General features: G+C 44.0%; 1 protein-coding gene across 1 annotated transcript in view; it reads left to right on the top strand.

Moving 5' to 3' along the window:
• Nucleotides 1-23999, top strand: part of IGF1R (insulin like growth factor 1 receptor) — a 171359-nt gene extending 147360 nt beyond the window's left edge. The window contains exons 14-21 of the mRNA XM_066328270.1: nt 916-1021; nt 2039-2109; nt 3352-3581; nt 3866-3976; nt 4604-4763; nt 6912-7041; nt 10629-10763; nt 16383-23999. Coding sequence (XP_066184367.1) covers nt 916-1021; nt 2039-2109; nt 3352-3581; nt 3866-3976; nt 4604-4763; nt 6912-7041; nt 10629-10763; nt 16383-16749 — 1310 coding nt within the window. The 3' untranslated portion in view covers nt 16750-23999. The remainder of the gene's footprint in view (nt 1-915; nt 1022-2038; nt 2110-3351; nt 3582-3865; nt 3977-4603; nt 4764-6911; nt 7042-10628; nt 10764-16382) is intronic.
• Nucleotides 24000-24217: the final 218 nt, after the last annotated feature.

Below are 24217 nucleotides of genomic sequence, written 5' to 3' on the forward strand. Positions count from 1 at the left end.
TCTGAACACTCCTCTTACTTGCTGATGGTTCTTTGAGAACTCTTCTCTGGTCCATTCTTTTTTTGGCAAGTGTTGGCAGCTAGGAGGGGTATGTGAGGTGTGGTCCTTTCCTTGCAGCTTTGGGTGTCTGTGAGAGGTGCAGCCAGGTGTGGGTGTGGAGAACACCTTGCTCTGGCTTCCTGGGATGTGCAGCTATGTTGGGAATGTGATGATAGGTGTAACAACCTGGAGCTGCCATGTACAAAACCCGGGGCAACAAGGCAAACCTGCTTAAAATTGCAAAATAATTGGAGAAACAAATAATTTGTGAAGATTTTTGGCTGATAGGTTGAGTTACTTTGAGTGACATTTGATAAAATGTGTCCCGATGAAAGGGTGAGGCTTGTCCTGACAGTGGGAGTCATTTATATTTTGGAAGAACATGACCCCAGAAGACCCTCTTTAAAACATTCTGTGTTTAGTTGTAGAGCAGATGTATCCCCTGAAAACTGCAACTCCCATCTTTTATCCCTTTTTGGTTTTTTGGTTCTGACCTTTGAAGTCAAGAGCAGTGCATGTATATTCTGAATATTAGCAGCTGCAAGGTGAACAAAAGGTGGGAAAAAAGGTGAATGTGCAAGTGAACAATTGGATATTGTTCACTGAGGAATGCAAGTCCTTTAAGTGTAACTTGTGAAAACAAAGCCCAGACAGACACTGTTCTGAACGAAATTAATGCCTTTCAGTGTCTGCTTTCTTGTTTCACTCATCTGCAGTCAGGGAGGGTTTCAAAGTACATTTTTCCACATCAGACAAGAAAATGAGAACTTTGATTTCTTCCCTGTATGGAAATACACTGAGTGGGTTTTGAATGTTTCTTTGTTAACAGAGGTTTTATAGAAACCCTGATACAATTGTTTTTCTTGTTGGTTGCAGCAGCAAACTATGGAAACTTCCTGCACTTGGTAATTGTGCTCCCTATTGCTCTGCTGCTCATCCTTGGGGGATTGCTGATAATGCTCTATGTCTTTAACAAAAAGAGGTGAGTTCCATGTGCTGTTGCTTAAGCGTGCAGGAGGGGAATTGTTTATTTTCAAATCTGTGCCCGTGGAGAGAGTTAGAAATTAAAAAGAGAAATGGCATTCAGAGGAGTCGAGAGGCTGAGGTAGATTCTGCCTTGTTGGTATGGAAAAAGAGGTGGTTTAGAGTTACCAGCATCTGCTGCTGCTGGAGATATGAAGAGGATTTTTATTGCAGTATCATGTTTGAGTAGGAAGTGGAAGGCTTGTGAGGGACATATCAGTGGGGCAATGATGGCACAGACTGGACCTGTATAATCGAAGATTTGACTGAAATATGGGTCAGGATAAATAATGAAGTTAGATTCATTTAGGTTGATCTGATTTTTTTTTTCAAATTTTAGAGGGTTTTTTTAAGTCTTTACACCCACTTAAAAAATTATATCCTGGGCAAGAACCATCATTGGGACTGTTCTGTTAATCCTTTTCCCTCAGTTTTGTTTTTTGTAACTAGTGATTTTTTTTAGTCTCATTGAAACACGTAACGAGAACTTAATAGAAGTACAAATATTTGTTTTGCAACTTTCTAGCTATAGAGGTCTTTTATTACTCTCACATTAATTGTGTTCATTGGAATCCCCACTAAAAAGAGTCATGTCTTTTGCTAAAAACCTTCACTCCCACAGCAGAGCTGATGATGGTAAAAGTGCATTCTCAGCCACAGGTCTTCTGGTTTATATATATATAGCTGCCTTTCTTAAAAGAAGTTTACCCAACAGCTCAAAGTACCTTGTGTTTACATTTTCTTGGTGCTGATTTGGTACAGAGAAGACTCCAGGATTCCTGGGAAGCTATTCTGGACTGTGTTCCCATTGATTCTATGGGGTAGATAAGATCTCAGTTTGTCCCCTGTCTGAAAAACTCCACATGCAGTAAATCATATTCTGTGCTTGAGTAAGAAGTGGGAAAGCTGTAGAAGAGATGGTTTGAAATATACTCAGATTTAAAGATAAAAGAAATAAACCCCAGTATTTCTGCAGGAACAGTGACAGACTGGGCAATGGAGTACTTTATGCTTCTGTGAACCCTGAGTACTTCAGTGCCTCAGATGGTGAGTGTGACTTTAACTTGTGATGCTTTTACTGTGCTGTGTTCTGTTGGTGTCTGACTTTGAAAGGTATCAAACTCTTATTAGGCATGCTGTAAAGCTACTTCCTGTATTTTATTAGGACAGCCCTGGAATCTGCAATTGCTACTTGTCTGTTGAAACTGGGGAGTTTTTTGCATTGTTTTCCTGTAGTTTTGTCCGCCTGAGGCAAATTTGATTCACTAATTTCACTTCCAGATTATCATCTACTCTTCTAGTGGTGTTTTCACTGGAATGAAGGATGAATGAATTTGTGTTCTTTCATGTTTGGCCTTTTACGCTCTGTTTTGCCCTATTGAAACAAACCCACTACCTGAAGAAATCACAACATCAGACAAATGTCCTTGAGGCCTCAGTTTTTCTGTTTGTGGTTTAGTTTGGTGCTGCTGTTGTAGAGTTCTTGCTGGAATAGTATTTCCAAAAGCCCCCAGGAGACTAACGGGTTTACCCAGAGTGTTATTTTTTATAGCAGCACCATTATGGTTAAAGGTCTGTCACTGCTCATGCTATAATCCTCTGTTTTCATCCTGTCATTTCACCCATGCAGAGCATGTGGCACAACTGTCCCCTCCTTTGGTGACTGATAGGCAGCAGCATCAGTGAGTACTTGGATGTCTTCTTGCCTGAGGCAGTCCTGCCTCCTGGCAGTCACCTTCTGAGAGCTCTCTTCTGCCTCGGATCAAAGACCTGCAGCAGCAGCAGCAGGTTCTTCCTTTGCTGGTGCAATGGTGTGTGTGCAAGGGATCAGAACAGTCCCATGCAAAGAACTGCTGGATCAGAGTCTGCTTCCCTCTAGCCATAAAATCAGTGTTAATAGAGAATACAGCAGACACTGAACTGATACAGATGATCAAATATGTTTGATGCTGTCTGGGAGAATTAGGAGAGCAAAGATTCCAAGAAAAGATTTAATCTAAAGCATTGATTTGAGCCTCTTCCCACTCTACTTTTGTGCTTTGAGGTTCCTTATTTCTATCTCAGTATCAGTTCTATAGTGAGGCCGCTTGAAGTCCACCTTTCTTTCAGATTTATTTGTATGCCATCACCCCCCTGCGTCTGTGTGGGCCCGACCCTGGCCTGTTAGCACACGTGGTGCAAGGTCCCAGCTTTCTGTGTGGGGTTTGAACCCCAGAGCTGTTGGGGAGCAGGGAGTGCTCCCAGCACGGGCAGCAGTGGAACATCACAGCCTCTTGTCTCTCCCCTCAGTGTATGTTCCAGACGAGTGGGAGGTGCCCCGGGAGAAGATCACCATGTGCCGGGAGCTTGGGCAAGGCTCCTTTGGGATGGTGTACGAGGGAATAGCCAAGGGAGTGGTGAAGGATGAGCCAGAGACCAGGGTGGCCATCAAGACGGTCAATGAGTCTGCGAGCATGCGCGAGAGGATCGAGTTCCTGAACGAGGCCTCGGTGATGAAGGAGTTCAACTGTCACCATGTGGTGAGTCCTGAGGATGTGACGTGGCTGGGACTCATCCAGCCCTGGTGCTCAGTGACACCAGGCTGTTCCGGGCATGTCTGCCCTGACTGAAGTGGGAATTTGGGATTTCAGCTTCAACTCTGCACAGCTTTGTAATATTATCATGAAACCCCAGTCAGAAAGTGGATCCAAATCTACATTCAGACCTTTCCCACAGGTTCCCACAGGGCTACATATCAACATGAATAAATGATAATTAGCTGTACTTGTATACTTGTACTGAACATTTGTTTTTCCTCTGCCAGGTTCGGCTGCTTGGTGTTGTTTCTCAGGGCCAGCCTACACTGGTTATCATGGAACTGATGACACGTGGGGACCTCAAAAGTTACCTGAGATCGTTGAGGCCAGACACAGAGGTGAGTCATGAGTTGCTGGATGTTTATTTCTTCAGTTTGAATCATCTTGAACAAGACAGCCTCACGTTGGAAGCAGCAGGCAATTAGCCTTTCCTGCCCTTCTCCTTCAGTCTGAGGAAAGAACATGAATTGTTGTGTGATCTCCAGCAGCTCTTCCATGAGGCAGCCCAGGGTGCCACATGGAGTAGGTCCCATCTTGTGTCACTGAGTCTTCTTTTCCAGATTTGCATTAGCTCTCTTGTCTGATCTACTTTCTCATCAAGATGTTACAGAAATTGGCTGGTTTAAGAGCAGGTGTCAGGATAATTGTTTCATGTTGTGTGTCCTGCCCATTACCGCTGCTGGAAAGTAAAATCTGTTATCCTAGCTCCTGTGTAAACTCTCACGCATAGGCCATCAAACTAACAGCTAAAATTGTCACATATGATACAGGGTCTGAAGGATAAAGATGACACACCAGTCAGTTGCCACTGAAATCACAGCAGCCTTTGTAGAAAATGAGCTCAGCCCCTTCTGCCCTTGATCTAGAAATTCCAGTGCGGATAAATTGAAGGATCAGAACATGGGGACAGCATGTGCACAAGAGAATGGCTGTGGTGTTAACTGTTGGATGTTCCTGTTGCTCAGAACAACCCTGGTCAGGCACCCCCAACGCTGAAGAAGATGATCCAGATGGCAGGAGAGATCGCCGACGGCATGGCCTATCTCAACGCCAACAAGTTCGTGCACAGGGACCTGGCCGCCAGGAACTGCATGGTGGCCGAGGACTTCACTGTCAAAATTGGAGGTGGGCTCTCCTGACCCTCACTCAGCTCACAGAATCATCCTGGAAAATCAGTGCCTTAGAGGGCTATTTGTTTATTTATTTGTTTAACTGAGCTCTGGTTTAAATATCTGCAGAATGAAATATGTTCCTTGCTTGCTCATTCCTCGTGATTTAAGACCTGTGAGCAGTTAACAGTGAGTTGAAACCTCTGGAATACCTCTGCTTGTTGTTGTTCCAGTGAGGCAACAGTACAGCATGTGGGTTTAAAAAGAGCCTGGTGGGGAAGTGATTTAGGTTCAGGTACTGCAGACAACGGGGTGGATGGTGGAGTTACTGCTGGTGTGTCATTCATGTCTCTGTTAATGCACAAAAATAATTCTACCTCCTGTTTATTGATTTGAGAATGAGAATTTTAGGATTATTTTAAGTCATATCTGACTTGGAAGTGGAATGACTTCAGCTGGGTGCTTTCCAGTCTAAACTGGAGTTCTGCTTCCCAGACAGCTGAATGGCTTTTCTTCTGCTCTGCTGTTAGATCACCATTTTTTTTTCCTTTCAGCATCCCTCCAAAATAGTGTCAGATGAGTTTTTTCAGTCTTCTCTCCAGAGAGTGATTTTAAGCTGTTGGCTGTTTTTGAGTTGTGCATATTAAAATAACGTGTATAGCAACAGCCTTCTGCTGTAGGAAACTAATTCTTTTTCTCTGAGCTTAACTCAGCTATTTTGATAATTTGTGTAAGTAATCCTGTCATTTGGGAGAAAGAAAAAATGATTTCATTTTGAGTCAGTTAATTAGGAAATAAGATCTTTTGGGGATTTTGTGTATTTTCTGCAGGTTCGTGGGAAGTCAGCCTAAATCCTTCCCATTCCGGTTTTCTCCTCCTGCCCCCATCAGCTTGTATTACAATTCTGTAAACTGAAGATACGGTGCATTTATTCCCTTTAACATGTTCATGGTTACCCCAAAAGCATTTTTTAAACGTGCTGCCCTGCTCTTGTTTATGTAGCAGCATTGAAAATCCCCTCATGCAGAAAGAGTTCAGGAGCATCTTGGCTGGAACACACCAACTCGGGCTGTTCACATCTCAGAGGATGAGCTCTGTGCCACACTACCCTGCGCTCGCTGCATGTCTGTTTCTTATTTGCATTACATTTTGAAAGAATCTTCCATTCAGCCAGGATAAAGTCCCCCTGGTGTGTGGGAGTGACGGAGGAGCTGCACAGATGGGCTTTTTAGTCATAATCACCGAGGGTACCGGTGTCCCTGGTACGCCTGGTTGGTCACTCACCACAGACTGGTGATAACTCAGAGAGCAGGGGGAGTTCTGTACATGTTTCCTGGGGAAAAAAGGGGCAGTTGCAGGCCTGTGTTGGTAAAATGGATTTTGCCCTGTGTGTCATCAGACAGCATTTAATGTCAGTCAGAGGACTCATGACCTCTAATTTATTTACTTTCTGGTTGATGTCTGAGAAGACAGGAAATGGTGTCAATAGGCAAGTGTGAGACCCAGCAGTTCTGTCTCAGGCTGATTGTAGAGAAAAAAACACTGGAATAAATCTGAGTTACCATCAGGGGGATGGTAACCATTTTTAGATACAAGTCTTGCAAATGCTTATGAATTTACAGCTAAGCATGGATATAAACTGGAAGTATGTCTTTAATATTCAGGTGTGTTAATCACAAATGAACAGCATAATCTTCTGTGGCACTTGAAATGGAATATTGTACAGAAACTGGGAATTACTTTTGGAAATAGAAAAAAGAAAACCAAGAGAAGTATTTACTTCAGCATGTGAGATTGTTCGATTAAACACAATAGTTATGAATACTAAAGGAGCTCCTCACACGCCTTAAAAAAACGAAAATCATTGAATTTTGGGAACAATTAGTGAATTATATGACCTTCAGAAGACCCATCTTACTGCATAGCTTGAGCATAAATGCTGGAACTTTGCATATTCCTATATTTAAACCGTTCAGACTTGTCACCCCTGAAGTCAGTGGCGCAGTCTGTTGGTGTTGGGAGGGAAGGTCACCAGCCCCAAGGCAGCAGCTGAAGTGTCTGCAAAATCGCAGATTCTTCACACCCAAGTGTGATTCTCTGCCGTGTAGGAAGGGGGAATGTTCATCATTTTCTCACACAAACTCAGAGTATTTCTGCCTTGTAGATTTTGGCATGACGAGAGATATCTACGAGACAGATTATTACCGGAAAGGAGGGAAGGGTTTGCTGCCTGTCCGCTGGATGTCCCCGGAATCGCTCAAAGATGGAGTCTTCACAACGCACTCCGATGTCTGGTAACAAAAAAGGGGCTCTGAAAAACTGCTTTATCTCCTCCTATTTAGCCTCTCTTTTTTAGTAGACTTAACTGAGTGTACTGCTTCTCCTGTCCATTCACAGGTAACTCTCTTGTTCCATGAGTTCATGTTTCAGCAAGAACTCGTGAGGTTAAATTTTGCTCTCAGGGAGAGCAGAATTAAATGGATTTCTAAAACTGGAGGTGGCAGCATGTTTCCTGCTGTTAATTGTAAAATCAGTTCTGCAGTGAAAAACATTACCTTCACCTGGAAGAGCAAGTTGTCATTTTTTAAATTGTCGTCCTTCAAGAAAAGCATTAAAAGTTGCCAAGAATTTAGAAAGGTTCCTAGTGCTGACCCGCTTTTCCATCAAAACCTTCTGTGTAAATAATATCACTTTCCCCCAGATGGGTTGTGTACACTCCCAAGCTTTTTTGGGGAGTTCTCCCTTGTGCATATCCCTCCCCATTTGGAGCTTTGTTTGCTTGTTTTATGTATTGCAAGATGCAGAAATAGGGTTTTCTTTCAAAGCACACTGCATGCTTGCTGTATCTGTGCAGTTATTAATAGAGGCGTGTACTTGGGAGAAGTAATCCCCTGGAACAATTTCCCCCACAATTTTGGAGATAGGTAGGGAGGATTTGGCAGAAGATGGCTGTGTACTGGCAGAACCTCTCCTCTGTCTTTTATGATTTCTCTGCCTTCCTAACAAGATGTTTTTACTGCTGATCTGTTACAGAATTGGCAGCTGATTGCCTCCAAATGTCTAGAAGTCAGTAGGAATGGTGTTTTAGGAGTAAACTGCATTTTCCTTGAGCAGCTTGAGGAGTTTGGAGTCAGTGGTCTGTAGATCACAGTACCAGCTCTGAACAAAAAGTTCCTAAGAAGAATTAAAGTGAGAAAGCAAAGCACCAGAATGATGCTTAAATTTTATTTTACATATGGCTAGTAACTTACTTTTGAATCCAGTAACCCTCAGACTTGGAAGCAGATGAAAACAACCACACTGAGTTGAAGGGAAGCCCTGTATCAGCCATTTATCTGATGGAACAGTGCAGGCATGCTTTTGGCAGTCCCCCCAGTAAAAGGATTTTGGGACTTGTAATGGCTTCACAAAGCAGACAGAAATTTGGACTATATCACTAGAAAATCCCCAGATGCAGAACTGACCAAGCCTGGAGTGAGGAGCTTGGCAGAGCTGCCTGTTCTTACCACACAACAGGAATTTTCAGGTCCAGCCATTGCCTCTGAAGAGTTCAGCAGCAGCTCAGGATGAGCATTGAGGATGTCCCATGTGTGTTTCACACATGCTTTCTTTTAGCCTGGGACTCTTAAGTGATGTTATTCTTTAAATATAACTCAAATTCCAAACCAAAAAAAAAACACCAAAAAACTAAATGTGACACCAAGTAAGGTGTCAGATGTAAATTAGTGCTGTAATTGTTGCAGGAAGTACGTGAGTGTTTCCCTCACAAGAAAGAGAGAAGGTTTAGATTGAATATTGGGAAGAATTTCTTCCCTGAGAGGATGGTGAGGCCCTGGCACAGGTTGCCCAGAGAAGCTGTGGCTGCTCCATCCCTGGAAGTGCCTGAGGCCAGGCTGGACAGAGCTTGGAGCACCCTGGGATAGTAGGAGGTGTCCCTGCCCAAGGGAGTGGAGTGGAACAAGATGGGCTTTAATGTCCCTTCCAGCCCAAACCATCCTGGGATTCCATGATTTGGCATTTGTTGGTTGCTCAGTCAGTCCAAAACAGGATTGTGCAAACCATATTGCAGTTCATCAGTGGGGCAATCTGAGTGAATATCCTGGCCTGGAAAGTAGTTTACTGATTACAGGATTGGAAAGCTGAAGAGAAGGAGCAGTAAAATCTTGACAGATTTTTACTTATAAGCATAGAGAGGAAAAAAACTGTTTTATGGAGAGGAGGCTCACAGTACTCGTGGGTATTTCAGAGAGTTTCTCCTTGGGATGGTTTGGCATCTTAATTGTTGGAAGTGATTTACTCTGAAATTTGGTTCACAGGGTTGTGCTTGTCTGGAGGCACAAAAAACCAGGCTCAACACGAGAAAATCGCTATTTGTTTAGAATATGTATCCACAGCTACAGAGAAATTTCAATCTAAATTCCAAATGTAGTGGAACTTAAAATACTGTCTATTTACTTGATCTGCTTATGGCTAAAAAGATCATTCCTTCTCAGTGACTTTTGCACCAGACATCATACGTTTGAGGTCACTTCATGTGAGGGAAAACTCCCTGAATCCTTTTATTGGTTCAGATTTGAAATTGCTCAGTGTAAACTGTGGAGCTTGGCTGTTTTGGGGTGCATTTATTTGCATCAAATAGTAAACAAAAGGTTGAGATTGTTTTTCCTGCCTTTCTGGCCAGATATTGTGACATGTAGTTAGGTCCATGTTCTTTGAGATCAGTTTTAGAAGCCAAGATGTCAAAAAGATAAAACCCTGTTGAGTGGTTGGAGTCCAGGATTTATAAGCTGTAAGGTGAAATGGCAACTGCAGGAAGAAAGAGTGTCTGGAGATTTGAAGGGTGGAGCTTTATTTTAGCAACTCATTCTTTTATTGCTTTTCAGGCTGAAGAATGAGGTAATTAGGCTGGTTTTGTTGTAGTTAGGGAAGGAGGACATTTTAAAATTAATGTAATACTGCTCTCAGTGAGGGTGGATTTCTATAAATAAATCCTCAGCATCTTGCATTCTTTCAGAGCTGGTAGTTGCCTGGGAGGAGCAACCTGAGTTTATTTGTTAGGATAATCTGACGAGGAGGTGTGCAAAACTTGTCCTCGTTATCCCTGCGGTGATCAAAGGAGCTTCAAAGGCACCCAAATGTTGAGTTGACCCCCTGTCCCTCCCTCCCCTCGAAGGAAAACAATTGCAAGGCAGTTTGTGGTTTCTGGCTCTAGATGCAAACCAGTTTAGATCCCAGGGATAGCTGAAAAATAAAACCACTGGGCCATAACCAGCTAATGACACTGGACTCCTGTTTTCATAACACCCCCCCAGTGGAACTGCGTGTTTTTCACTCAGCTTGACTCAGCATTTTGCCACACAAGTCAGACAGCATCGAGATTTTCCTTCTTTGCCCAGCAGCTCTAAAAGTAGATGACTCTTCAGTGCAGGGCAGACAATTTGAGCTGTGTCTGCTCAATAATCTAATTTTAAATGGAGATATTTTTAGAAAGTGTCAATACTTACGTCCAAACTACCCAATTACATAACTATGCTTATCTTCCTTTGCCAGTAATCAATTCCTATTATTAGACAAACTGCTTTTTTCACTTCTGCTGTCCTTTGTAGTTATCTGGAAGGAGCTGGAAGCTCTGTTTCAAGAGCATAGTTACATGCATGTCACAGAGGGGTAACTGAGTTTCTCTCACCTGAGCCCTTTTCTCACTAGAGTAGAGGTGTTTGAGGTCAGCAGTCTCTCCAGGGAGGGATTGTGACTTGTCACCACGGGCAAATGGAATTCTTCGGTAAAAGAAAGAAAATACCCCCAGTCAGCCAGCACTCAGCATCTTGTGAGAAACACACGCCGTTTGTCAGGAGTGCTAAAAGTGTGCTGTTCCCCGCAGGTCCTTCGGAGTGGTGCTGTGGGAGATCGCCACGCTGGCCGAGCAGCCCTACCAGGGCATGACCAACGAGCAGGTGCTGCGCTTCGTCATGGAGGGCGGGCTGCTGGAGAAGCCCGACAATTGTCCCGACATGCTGTAAGTGCCACCGCTGCCCTGCGGGCACACTCACAGCCCTGCAGGGGCCGGGACACAGGGACAGCGGCTGCTCCGTCTCCGGCAGTCCTGTGTTTTATCGTAGGGAGACATTCCAGAAAACAGCTTTGCAGAGTCTCACCTTGGGCTGTGTCCTCTAACAAGCAAACAAAATCCGAGCTTTGTGTTACGGAAGAAAATTTGGCTTAATAAAAATGTCGCTTCATGAGTGACGTTTGCTACATCAGGAGGCTCTGTGCCCAAATCATATCTCTTCTGCTTAAAGTAATTCTGTTGAGCACGAAAAGAGAAAAGAGCATGGGAGGAGCTGAAATGTGTGTCAACACTGGAATTCAACTTTTTAGTTCAGCAGTCATCTGAATCAATGTATGAGAACCTGGGTTAGATCTGCTGTTTCAGTCGCAGCACTTGTCCCGTTGAGATAAACAAATCCCCCTGCTAAAAGTTTCCTTCCCTGCAAACACAGGGTGAGGTTGTCCACAGGAAAACCTCTCCCTGCCCCAGGATCGACCCAAAGCCCTGCAGCAGCAGAGGGTGTGCAGTGCAGCAGCTTCAGTTTTAGCTTTACATTGCTGAAATACTTCTGCTGGCCTTTGTGTACAGCAGTTTCAGTTGTTCAGACTTTATTGCTTTGATATACTTCCCAAACTGACTTTTGGGAAGGAAATACTGCGTCTTGCAGTTATTGAAATTTGTTGGAGGCCCACAGAAGGGATACAATCACTTAAGGGCCTCAGCTGCTTGGGATTCTTAGGAAAATAGCTTTTTTGGCTGGAGCCTGGCTGTGGTTTCAGATGACAGGCAGTGTTGTTTTGTTGTTTGAGAGGGGTGGGTGGTATATGCAGGGGGAGGTGTAGCTGCCATGTGATTCCTTGGTTTCACATTCCTTCCTTTTCGAGATGCTGTGGAGAATTCCTGGCAGTCGGGTGGACTGGACATTGTTTAACACGGCCAGAGCTGTGTAATGGGGGTGGGCACAAATGCCTTCAGCTCCCTGGGTTCGCAGGAGAAAGCACTCTGCAGTGAGAACAGACTCACTGGGGAGGGACTCAGGGTTAGAAATTCCCTGTTGAGCTGGGCCCTGTGTGGTTTGAGCAGGCTGGGAGGGGGGTCAGGCCAGGAGTTCTCTCTGCTGCTGCTGCTCATCCAGTTCTCCTTCCTCCCCCTCCTCTGGGAATCTCCTCTGCTCCAGGGCTGTTGCTGCTGGATGAATCCACTTTCTAGGTCCTGGCTTGTGAGCTGGGAGAACTTGGGTAAAGTCTGGCAGAGCCAATCTCTGCACCGGTGTGTAACAGCCAAGGCTTTCTGGTGCTGCTCCTCATGGAGAAGCTGTTCACACGTTGGTTCTGCCCAGCAGGATTCAGCCTGACAGTGCAGAGGTGCAGAATAAAAAAATCTGCCTTCGAGTTGTGCTGCTTTGCTCTGTCAGAGAAAGGAATGAGGCTGAACTCAGACCTAAGGCACATCCACATTAGTGGTAATTTTTTGCTTTGCCTTTTTTTTTTTAGTGATAAAGTTGAGTATAAAACATCTTGGCTTTATCCCAAATGTAAAAAGAAAAAAAGAAAAAAAAAAAAAGTATGACCTCATTGTGACTTGCTTTTGCTCCCTTTCAGCTTGTTTTGTCTTTGTTTTAGTGCAGACACCCAAATCTGTTGAAATTCAAATAGGCAGTTGTAGGAATAACAGAAGGGAGCTCCAGGAGTAACCTTCACCTTTGTTCCCTGCACATGCACTTGGCAATCAAAAACCTCTTGTGTTCCTGTGGTGCTTTTAGTCTTTGCATGTTTTCACTTCTTTCTCTGCCCGGGGTGCTGTGACAGTGCTGTGCCACCCTCGGTGACCTCCCCACTGCTCCCAGTCCTCACCCACACTCTGCTGCAGGATCAGACCTGGTCTGTAGGCGGAGGTCCTCTCCAGGGCCCAGTAACCTCCTCCTCAGCTGGGCACCTACAGGAAAATTAGGACATGGGCAGAAGAACGTTTCTAACAGTGTCTAAGAGCCCTGAAATTGCACATGGATCTTACCCTGCGTCCCAGCATGTTCCAGGCCACTGCTTTCTCCAGTGCTTTATGAGACCCTCTGTAAACAAAGGGATCCTCTTTTTTCTGGAGATTGCTAAAAGATTCTGTTTAAAGGCAGGTTTCTTGGCATGTCTGTGCTAGTGGGAGGTATTTTTTAGGCAGCACAAATTCTTGCTGGTGGAGACTGGCCTGTAATACTTTAGCATTGACTCCTAATATCAACTCAGGATGTCCCAAAAGCAAAGCCTGGCTGCAGGGAGGTCACTTGGGCTGGTGTTCCAGGTGCTGCCTGGAAGCAGGTGAGAAGGTGGAGCTGGAGAGGTTCTGTTCTGCAGTGTGGCTATGCAGGGCAAAGGATGCTTGAGCAAAGGGGGATTTTACAGGGGGTTGTCCTGTGGCTGGGAGGTGGTAAATCCCTGTGAAAAGGGCAAAGCACAGAGGGGAGGGTATTTCTGGAGGCTCATTACTCTTGTACAGGGTGAAACAAGCCTCAGTTGTGTTTATGCTACACCCTCTTGGCAAAGCTCGCGTGGCTCTGCAGACAGAACCATGCAATAAGACAGATGGTTCAGTAAGACGGTGCCAGGAGAAGCTTTGCTGTTTTTCTCCTCTTCCTGTGCACTCAGTGATGTTTTTATGTCCTCCCATTGTTATGGCACTGCTCATCAGGTGACGGCTGCGTGGCACCGAGCTCTGGTACAGCTGAAGCTCTCAGACAGTGTGTTCCCAAGGGGCTTTTAAAAGTTGTGGAGGCTGGAATTCCACTCTGTTTTTGAAGCAGATTTGCTTCCCCCACATGCATTGTAGACTATTTACGCAGTGCTGATTTCCCTTTGTTCCTGCTTAGAGCCCAGGGTCTGCTCTGCAGAGGCACTGGCAGCACACGGCACCAGCAGGGGAGGAGAGGTCCTTCTGCTTTTCCCCACCAAATCAAGTGTATTGCAAAGCACAAATGGAATGCAGCTTCTATAGGAACTTTCCATTTTCAGTTTGTTCTTTTTTAATTGTCTCGGTCAAAACAGGACTCAGTTTCTGCTCAGTTCTTTGAGCAAAAGATGCACAGAGGGATGCTGGCTATTCCCCTGATCCGTGGTGGTGCCTCCAGCTCCCCGGAGCTCAGTTGCCACCAGTCAGGAACGTACTTTATAAATCTGCTCAGGTTGTATTAACAGCCTGTAAATTCCTCCATTGTCTATTGGATAGGTTTTTATTTTGTTTAAGATAATGTAAACAAGGCCTGCGAACATACAGAGTTAAAAAGGAAAAAAAAAATCCTTTTATGGGAACTCTGTAGGGTTTTTAAATCTGGAATGGCTTAAAAGAAACATCACATGTCCTTGTTTGTGCTGATGTCACATGCATTACTCCGCTGCTTGTGGTATCTCCTTAGCATTGCCCTTAGGCCTCGGGGCGCAGCGCCAGTGAATATCCAGAGTTCCTGGCTCCAGCCAAGCTTCTATTCAGGGACACAGCAGTCAGCTGGAAGGGAAACAGCAATGAAGTAACAGAAATGGATTTTATATATTTATGTCTCAAGCTTTCCTCACCGCTTGTGGGTGAGGGTACGGTGCAGTTTTATAGTCTGGCGTTGCTTTTGCTCTGAAAGGCTTTTCACAGACTCAAAAACAAGCAGGACTTGAGCAGTGTTTACGTGTCTACGTGCGGTTACAATGCAGCATTGAGTACCCGGGGAGTTCTCCCAGCACAGACTGGTTTTGCCAGCTCTTGTTGGGTGTCACAAGGCCATTCTCAGGTGGCTGACGTTGGTTCACAGGAGCTGTGCCAGTGCAGCTCTGGCAGGGATATTGGGCACTTCAGATGCACTTCAGTGAGGATTGCTTTGGGTTTGGTTGAAGCACTCAGCAGTGTTTGCAGCCCAAACACAGCCACTTGCCCTCTCTGCTGGTTCACTTCAGCTGAGAGCGCAGTGGAGGTGCAACAGTATTTCCCAATTTCCTGAGTTTCTGGACAGAGCCTTTCTTTGCTGGGGTTTGGTTTCAGGCCAGGGCTCCTGAACCCTCCCCAGACCCACCATGTGCTGCAGAGCCCAGGGTTCTCCAGCTCAGTGTCAGTCCTGTTGGAAGGGTTGTTCTAGAGCAGGGTTGTTTCTCTGGGAGGAACTTGTGCTCTATACAAAAAGAGAGTGATTTTAATTTGGGGGGTTTTTTTTGTCTGTTTAAATTTAAAAATACAGTCTTCCCACACTGATGCATGAGATTTGGTAAACTGAGGGCACAAGGCAGTGAGAGCTAATGAAAGATGAAATAGAATTGCTCGTTTGAGCTCTGAAAATCTGAAAAAAGTGGAAGTTGGAAATATGGTGGTGTTGTTCTTTAGAACTGAAGCTAAAAGTTTTGGTGACCTTAGGCTTAAGGGAAGGGCTGGCAGAGGTGGGAAATAAACCCCAGCAAGCCAAGGGAGTGTGACTGGGGCTGCAGATCCCAGTGTTGGCAGGTGGGTCAGAGACGTGCATTACCTTAACTGAGAGATCTTTCTTGGCTTTATTTTATTTTTAGATCCATTCTTATTCTAGCACAGAGTAGTAGTTTTGGCCAGCAGTGACTCCACACAGCATGTTCCTCTGAGCACTGTGTACACAGAGGATTGGCTCGAAGAATTAATGCTAATCTTCCTTTTCTTATTTAAATTTGTCCTATTACTGTGCTGTGTTAACAGAAGACATCCCTATTCCACCTTCACAGACAGTGAAATCCTTTCTTGTGTTATGTTTAAAGCTCAGGGCGATCTCCTGGGAATATCCAATTTTGCTGTGTCATGAAAATGCCGTTTTCATTATGTCTGTATTACTGTTTCATTTTGTGGTTTTGTTTTGCCAGCATGGGACATTGTACAGATCTAATCATGGATGTGCTTAAACAGATGATCTCACACTCCGTAAAATATTAATGCATCCCTGGCCGTAAATGAAAACAAGCTAATTTTAAAATAAAAAGATTAGAGAATGAGAATGGCAAATGTCCGCTGGGGATTACAATTAATTTTAATGTAATTTTCTTCTTTCAGGAGAAAAAGGCGGTGCTTTACCTTCCATGTATTTCCTGTTTTAATTTTTTTCCGAGTCAGTTTTGATGGGGTGGGATGAGTTGTTTGAAAAAGATACTCCAAGAGTATCTACAATCATGTAGCTTAGGGCTGACTAAGCACAGGATAGTTTAGAGGAAAAAGAGAACTACTAAGTCAGAATAAAGGTATGAAGTGGTTCTGGATGTCAGGTACCCACGAGACATGAGGTGTGGGCAGGTGTGTGGGAGGGAGCAGAAGAGGTGAGGTGGGAGGTATGGGAGTGGATGGGTGATGAGAAGGAAGGTGGAAATGTGACACAGACATTCACAGCATATTGTAGTTGGAGGAGATCCACCAGGATCATCAAGTCCAACTCTTAAGCGAGTGGCTGGTTATGGGTACTGAAACCACAACCCTGGGGATCTCGGCCTGTGGAAGTTCTGTCCCTTTGGCTTCCCTCAGAATGGAATGATTCTCTAAAACGTGTGATCTGACCCAGCCACGGCTCTAGAACACCCCAGTAAACGTTTGTCCTGTGTGTTCCCTGCCCAGGTTTGAACTGATGCGCATGTGCTGGCAGTACAACCCGAAAATGAGACCCTCCTTCCTGGAGATCATCGGTAGCATCAAAGACGAGCTGGACCCAGCCTTCAAAGAGGTCTCCTTCTTCTACAGTGAAGAGAACAAGCCTCCGGACACAGAGGAGCTTGACCTGGAGACTGAAAACATGGAGAGCATTCCTTTAGACCCCTCCTCCACCCTGCAACCCAGCGACAAGCACTCAGGACACAAGGCGGAGAACGGCCCGGGCGTGGTGGTGCTGCGGGCCAGCTTCGAGGAGCGACAGCCGTACGCGCACATGAACGGCGGCCGCAAGAACGAGCGCGCGCTGCCGCTGCCACAGTCCTCGGCCTGCTGATCCTCGGCGCCGCGGCGGAAACAACACACACACACAGGCGTTGCGGGAAGAAAGAAACAAAATCACAATATGTTCAAAAGCCTACTGTACCTCAGTGGATCTTCAGAACTGCCATAGCTGCACTTGGGAGAACCCTTTTTTCAGTAAACGAGTTACTGTCTTTTTTTTTTTTTTTTTTTTTTTTTTTTTTTTCTCCTTTTTTTTTTTTTTTCCAATATGCAAGCAGATGTTCGTTTCAGTCAAGGACTCCAGTCATGGGGCACACAGTTGGCCTTTTAAAACTCTTAATGTTAACACTTAATAGCAACAGAAAACTTGAGATCTGATGTCTCTCTCTCCTCTCTCCTCTCTCTTCTTTCTCTTTCTTTCTGTCTCTCTTTTTGCTTCATAATGGGAAACATATCTGCGTGCAAGTTCAACCGTACAGCACTTTTATCAGATCAAAGATATCGCAGGCCAGGTGGTTCCCAGTACCCCTGCAAGCACCTGCCTAACACTGTAGGTCTTTATAAAAAAAAAACACAAACAAACAAACAAAAAAAACCACAAACAAAAAAAAGAAAAAACAACCCACATAAGAAAACCCTAAACTAAAAAAGACTGGATTTTTAATGTTGCTCTTTAATCTTTTTAGGAACATGTAAAAGAATAAAAAAGGGCCATCATTCGTCCAAGGCTGTTACCATTTTCAACGCTGCCAAATTTTGCCAAAAAAAAAAAAAAAGAAAAAAAAAAAAGAGAACTCTTTGTTTTTTGTTTTCGTTTGGTTTTTTTTGTTTCCTTTTTTTTTTGTTTTTGTAGTCATGGAAGGAGCACAGTAATCAACTGCTCTGTTCAAAACAGATCCTGACCAATATGTCTATTCAGTCATGCACTGGTATTTAAAAAAAAAAAATTTAAAAAAGTCAAATTGTCTAGATATTTTTTCAAAACTGGACAAAATATGATTTTTTTTTTTCTTGTGATGGAGAAGATAAAAGGGATGGGGTAAAGAACCAGCCCTCCCTCCACCCCTGTCCCCATCCCAGTGAATTCTGGACAAAACTGGCAGTGGTGAGCTAAACAAAACACGTGCATTTCGTACAAAAAAAGTCAACCGCCCGCCAAAAATGAGTTACGAAAAACCTGAGAATAAGCGGCCGAGATCTCCATCGTTGCAGCCTGCCTTCCTCCACAGGCTTGCAAGAAAAAAACACCTAGAAACAAAAATTGGAGAAGACAAAATATCGCAGTAACCGGATTCGAGTCTATGATGCTTTGTTGACCTTTTCTCTTTATTATTAAGACTTCTCGAAGGGTCTTGCAGTTCTATGTTAGACCATGGATCATTTGCATACACATTGTCTTTTGTGTCACTTTTATAACTTTCTTACGGTTCAGATACTCATCTATATGTCTGTACAGAAAAAAGCTGCTATTTTTTTTGTTCTTTATCTTTGTGGATTTAATCTATGAAAACCTTCAGGTCTGCCCTCCTTCCCTTCCCTTCCACTTCAACAAATTTTCTTATGCTTTGTACTATAGTGTGTAACTTTTACTTCCTCCTTCCCAGTAACTGATACCTTTCATATGATTTGCCATGAACTGTTTAATGCCTTTTTATAAATACATTTCCTCCTTTTTTTTTTCTTTTTTTTTTTTTCCTTTTTTTTTTTTTTTTCCTTCCCATTAGTTGTTTTCCAACATCTTGGCTGTGTGGGCTACAGGGCTTTGGAGGGGGACAAGGAGAAAGAAGGGACACCCTGCACAGGAACACTCTGGCAGTGCTGTGGTGTGGTGTTTTTAAGCCCCAGTTTTTCCTTCCTTCCCACTAACCTCTGCCCATACAGCACGCGAGTCTCTTACAGTGCAAGGCGTGATACAAACTCAGGTCAGAAACAAAAGGTTAACTATTTAGTACATTCTTGTTCAGTGTTTTTATTCATTGTACAAGGGTCCTTTACCCCTCTTGCCCTCCCCGCTTGTTCTGGTCGTGGCACACGTTCACCCACCCATCCCCACACAGACACAAACACACACGTTTTGTTTTTTTTTAATTATTAGTTGGGTACAACCACAGACACCAGGCTTTTGGGTCACTGATCCTTGAAAAGATTCTTTCAACCCTTGCACCCTGTGAACAAGAGCTGTGCCAGGTGCAGCTGGCGATGCCAGGCATTCATTCCTAGGGTGGCCATCGATCACCTGGCTCCAGCCAACCCCAGCTCTTCCCCTTCCTGACAGGGGAGCCCTCGTGGAGAGGAGCCCTCGTGGAGAGGAGCCCTCGTGGAGGGCATCTGGGCTGCACTTCCCACCCCTGGTGAAGAAAATCACCCCCAGCCCAGGGAAGCCCCCGCGCCGTTTCCGTGGGGCTGGTGGGAAGCTCGGAGCTGGGGCCGGCGGCTTGGCTGGCAAACAGTGAAGTGTTGGCAGCTATGGAAACCTGTACAAGTCCAAGCTTGTGGCTTAAATCACAGACCAAACCTCAGAACAAAAGAAGACGAGTGAGCTTGTTGAGTTGCAGAAGCCTTGGTGAGAGGGGAAGGAGGGGCCGTCAGGAAGTCGACGCCCAAGGAGTCGTTCCAGTTGCTCATCTTACCTTAGTTCCAGTCTAGGCCTTTGTTTAGCACTGATCCAACCAAACGATGGCAGGAAGAGGTGGTTCTGGGATGGAAATGTTCAAATCTTTTGAGTAAGAACAATGAGTTTAAATATACTGATTGCTAGTTTTGACTGGAGATTTTTAAAAGTTTGTAGTGCTTTTTGCTTGTGTAGTTTAGGTCCCATTATCTTCTCTTGCCTCTGTCCCATAGTTATTTTTCCCTTTTGAAAATGAAAAAGACAAAAAAAGTTAATTAAGAAGGTATTCTATGTAGGATTTTTTATTTATTTTTGTGATATCAGTTTAAATCACTGTAGAGATGCCCCATAATGAATTTAAATACTGAGATAAGGGTTTTAGAGTATGACAGGGGGACAGTTTTTGATTTTTTTTTTTCAAACATTTATCTACCTCACTCTTATTTTTTTTATATGTGTGTATATAAAAAAAATACATCTCACATTTCTCAGCAGCCAATAAATGCCGTTGATACTGGTAACCTCTCACTCCATATACCACATGCTCTAGGTTCTGGAGGGGAACAGTCACTGCCTGTCACAGAGGGTCACCTCAGAATATTTGCCTCACTTCCAAGGGGTTTCTCCGATTTTTGAAAATTTTTCATTGTGAGGAGAAATCCAAGAGTTGTCTGACTTAGGGTGACCATTCTTTAAGGAAACACAGGGGCTTTTTAATGTGCTGTCACAGCAGCCCTTGGGTCAGCAGCAAAATGCTGCATGGTTGGATGAGTGGAAATGCAGCTGACCCAGTATGGGAACTGCAAATTGTGAGTATTTCCTGAAATCTGTTACAGAAATCAAATGTTTACAATGTTTGAAGGTCCAGAAGAAATACTAAAGGGAATGTTCTTTCTGTTTGTCCTGTAGAATGGACTAAGTCATTCCTGCCAGTTCTTGCTCAGATGTCACCAACATCAAAAAGATACTTGGCTGAATCAGAACCCATAAATAAATTGGCTCTTATGTGATGGCATTGCTTTCTTGACTAAAACCTGTCACAGGCTGCCTGATGATGATACTACATCAAATTTGCAGCTTTTGTCCTTGCTGCTTCTGTTTGATGAAAGCACTGATTTTTTTTTTTAAAAATTCTTTTTTTCAAAACTAACATTGAATTGATTTCTTTTAATGTGCCAGTAAAAGGTCAGTTCCCTTTTCTTCCCCTGTTTATATGCATTATAACTGTGGATTCTGATGGACCAGCCATCAAATTTTAACTGCCCTCTGACAGCGTGTAACTGGTTTACAAGCACACAGGACTAACACGAGCTTACCATCAACTTGCTGTATAATGTTTCCTTTTTTCCAGCTCTGGCAGCTGTTCGTGCAGGTGTTGGTTGTGGTATCTGAGTAATGTGGTGCTTGGCTACTTGGAGTTGTACCCGGCCTCTTGGATACACAGTGCTGTGGTTAATTACTGCAGTTTGTCTTTGGAGGGAGCGTTTCTCCCTAGTCCTGAGAAACCAGCAAAATTGGAAGTTTTTACTACATCGGTTTGGTTTTCCATGTTCGATGATGTTCTAGTGACCTTTGGGTGCAGTGGCTGTTCCCCTCCCTTGCACATATTGATTACCACAACTGGAGATCCTCAGATCTTTCAGCTGGCTAGGAGGGTTTTGTTAAAACTGTCCGAGTTACTGGTTTGTAGAATTGTACATAGGTGGTTTTACAATGCATTAGGAAGAAACACTAATGACGTAGCATCACGAGAAGCATTTCAAAAAGCACTTCTGTAGAAGACAGCCACGAGGCCTCGCGTCCGTGTGCGTGATGGCAGTCAGCTCTCCTGGACCAAACCACCTTCATGATACCATTGCATTCTGTGTTTGCAATTCAAGCTTAATTCCTTTTTTGTTCTGTTTGTTTCCATAGCTTTTTTTTTTTTTTTTTTTTTTTTTTTTTGTCGTGTTTTGTGCATTTTGAATAGCTTTATTCACATGGGTTTTTCATGCAGACTTCCCTTGGACAGTAAATCGAGTTGTTTGTGCATGTGAACAACTGAGAATTAATGTTGGCTTGATAGAGTCATAATATGGTTTGTAATGTTGTTCTTCCCTGAGACCACTGGCTTGTCTGGTATGGAAAATTTATTTAGAACTTCAGCTATGTTTGAATAAAGTTAAAGTAATCCAGTTTGTTTATAAATTAAACACAAAAGCCCACCCAGCCCTGAAAACCAGCATTTTGACGGATGGCACCGAGCTGTTTCGCTGCAGTGGGAGAAGGAGCTGGCGTCGCTGAGGGGAGCAGGCGGCTGGGACTGCAGGTCCCTCCTGACTGGCACTGCCCGTGGTGCAGGAGGTGGTGTGGTTGCAGGGAACACAGCTGCTGTGCAGACACAGCCATGGCACTAAATCAGGTGCCCCTTGGGGGATGATGAACCAGAGGTGGCAGCTGAGCACGGGGCAAGGTGTGGAGCCACCCTGGGTGATGCCCCTGCTCCTCCCAGCTGGTGCCAAGTGGTTCCAGGTGCAGCTGCACTGATGCTCCTCTTGGTCTCTTAAAACAAAGGAAAGAAAGCCCAGTTTGCCCAGGAGGAGTGGTGACCAGAGGGAGCTGCTGTCAGGCCCTCTGGGAACTGCTGTGGGGTGTTGGGTACAGTCCGAGTCTAAATGAACAACACTCCTACTGTTGGTGTAACTCCATACATATATATCTATATATACATATATATATCTGCATATGTATATCTGTAATATAGATATATATAAATGTATTTAAACCCTTTTCATTCCATTAGTACAAGTAACACTTGTTTCCTGTTATTTTTATTTTGTTTGTCAACGTGTATTCAATCACTGGGCTGAACAACAGTGGAGGAAGGTGCAAGGGATCCACTCCTTACTAACCAGTGATAAAGCCAGATATTGCAACTTAAACCCGTGAGTAGATGTGCAGACAGGGATTGAAGAATGATGTGTAGAAACAACACAAGTGGCCAGGGGTGCTGAAGATACAGAACTCAAGCAGACAGGAGGGCTTCGAAGGACACCTGAACCTTCGAAGGTTCAGAAGTGTTTGCTGAGAGGTGCTGAACAGCCTCTGGCGTGGAGCAGCCGGGTCAGTCAGCATGGAGGAGTTTGTGGGGAGACACCTGAAAACAAGCAGTGGGGATTTACAGAGACAAAGGGCTTGGCAGAAGTTGGAGGTGGTACCCTGAGCCTAATCTGTGGGACAGCATCAGTGCTCAGGTGTCAGAATTCTGATGGTTGGTACTTGTAAACAAACCTCTGGACTTGGCAGCTGGAGCAGTGAATTCCTTACCAGGAGCTTGGTCATTGGCCTGTACGGATCGGTCTCACCTACAGTCGGCCTGTTTTGCAAGTACCTTAGGACTTCACTAGTTTGTGTGTGTGCATAGGCGTGTGTGTGCTCATATATATTTTTTGGGGTATGTGTTCTGTTGATTAGTAACCATTAATTAGCATTTTCAATAGGGCTTTAAGTCCAGTAGATTACGGGTAGTCAGTTGACGAAGATCTGGTTTACAAGAACTAATTAAATGTTTCATTGCGTTTTGTAAGTACATAGAATAATTTTATAAAATGTTTGTAGTTTATAAATGCCTAAAATATAATTTAAGGGCACTTTTCTGTGTCTGTGTGTGGGTGTGTCTGTCTGTGATCAGTTTTTCCATGGTACCAGTTACTAGTTAGCTTTACAATATGCCAAAAAGGAATTGCTGACTTGTCCAATTCATGGCTTGTCCCTCTCCCCCGTCCCCCCCAAGCTTTGTGACCCAGTATACAGCGAGCGAGTAAAGGAATTGGGAAAATGTTCTGTATCTTCAGTATCCTGGTCTTCCAGAGCCCTCTGGTTGGGGTGGGATCATCTTACCTGGTCATTTCACTTTGCTGTGTAGGGCAGTTACCTTGATGGATGACAGGAACCTCACTGGTGGGGGAAACAGAGCGGGGTCTGCTGCTCCCCAGGCGCCGGTGCCGCGGGGGCCTCGTGCCTGGAAGGATGTGACTGCACAAGGGAAAGAGGGAAGGTGGTTTTGGTAATTACCACTCAAGAACTCTCTGCAAATTTCTTATCACTTTAAATGCTTGTGTGCAGCCTCTAAAGCTGTTGAGCACCATTGGAAGCTTTGTTGAAATGAGCAAGGCAGGGTCCCTATTTATTGTTATTTAAAAATCTTGAAGATCCAACCTCTCTGCTGTGGACAGGGACACCTTTCTCTTCTTCTGTTTTCTGAACCAGTGAGGTTTGAGATGAAAGGATTGGCCAGAGTTTGTCTACCTCTGGGACAAAAAACTAGAAAGTGCTAAGGAATGGATGCAGTTGCAAATACATTTTCCAATTTTTCTTGTTTAAATTTTTTTAAGAGAAAATTAAAACAATAACATGGCCAATTTATTACATAAAAAGACTTGCTGTGTATAAATTATTCCTAAAGAAATTCCTGTGTTTATATTAAAATGAATCAGTAGATAAAAAAAAATTCAAAATGTTTTTGTATATTCTGTTGTAAGAATTTATTCCTGTTATTGCGATATACTCGGGATTCTTTACATTATGAAAAGAAGAAACTTTGTCTATTTTGAATGGCTGAAGCTAAGGCTCCTTTAGTTTCTCTTACTCTGCTTTTTTCTAGTAGTTTCAGTACTACATGATTTAAGTTAAATAAAAGAATTCTGTATGCATTTGCTTGTTTCTGATTTTGTTGCTCCTTATGCAAAGCAAGCACAGGTCAGAAAACTCAGAGTAAAGCTGCTCTGGTTTTCCTCTGCCCTTTCTGGCTGCTTCTAATTGAGCTACTCTTAATAGGAGTCAGTACTGCCATTGTTTGGTTGAAATCAAAAGCATTTTCATCGAGAGACAGTGAGCTTCTGGATCCCTCGTGGCTGAGATTTGAGCAGTT

The sequence above is a fragment of the Sylvia atricapilla genome, chromosome 13, assembly GCF_009819655.1.
Source record: "Sylvia atricapilla isolate bSylAtr1 chromosome 13, bSylAtr1.pri, whole genome shotgun sequence".
Lineage (NCBI taxonomy): Eukaryota > Metazoa > Chordata > Aves > Passeriformes > Sylviidae > Sylvia > Sylvia atricapilla.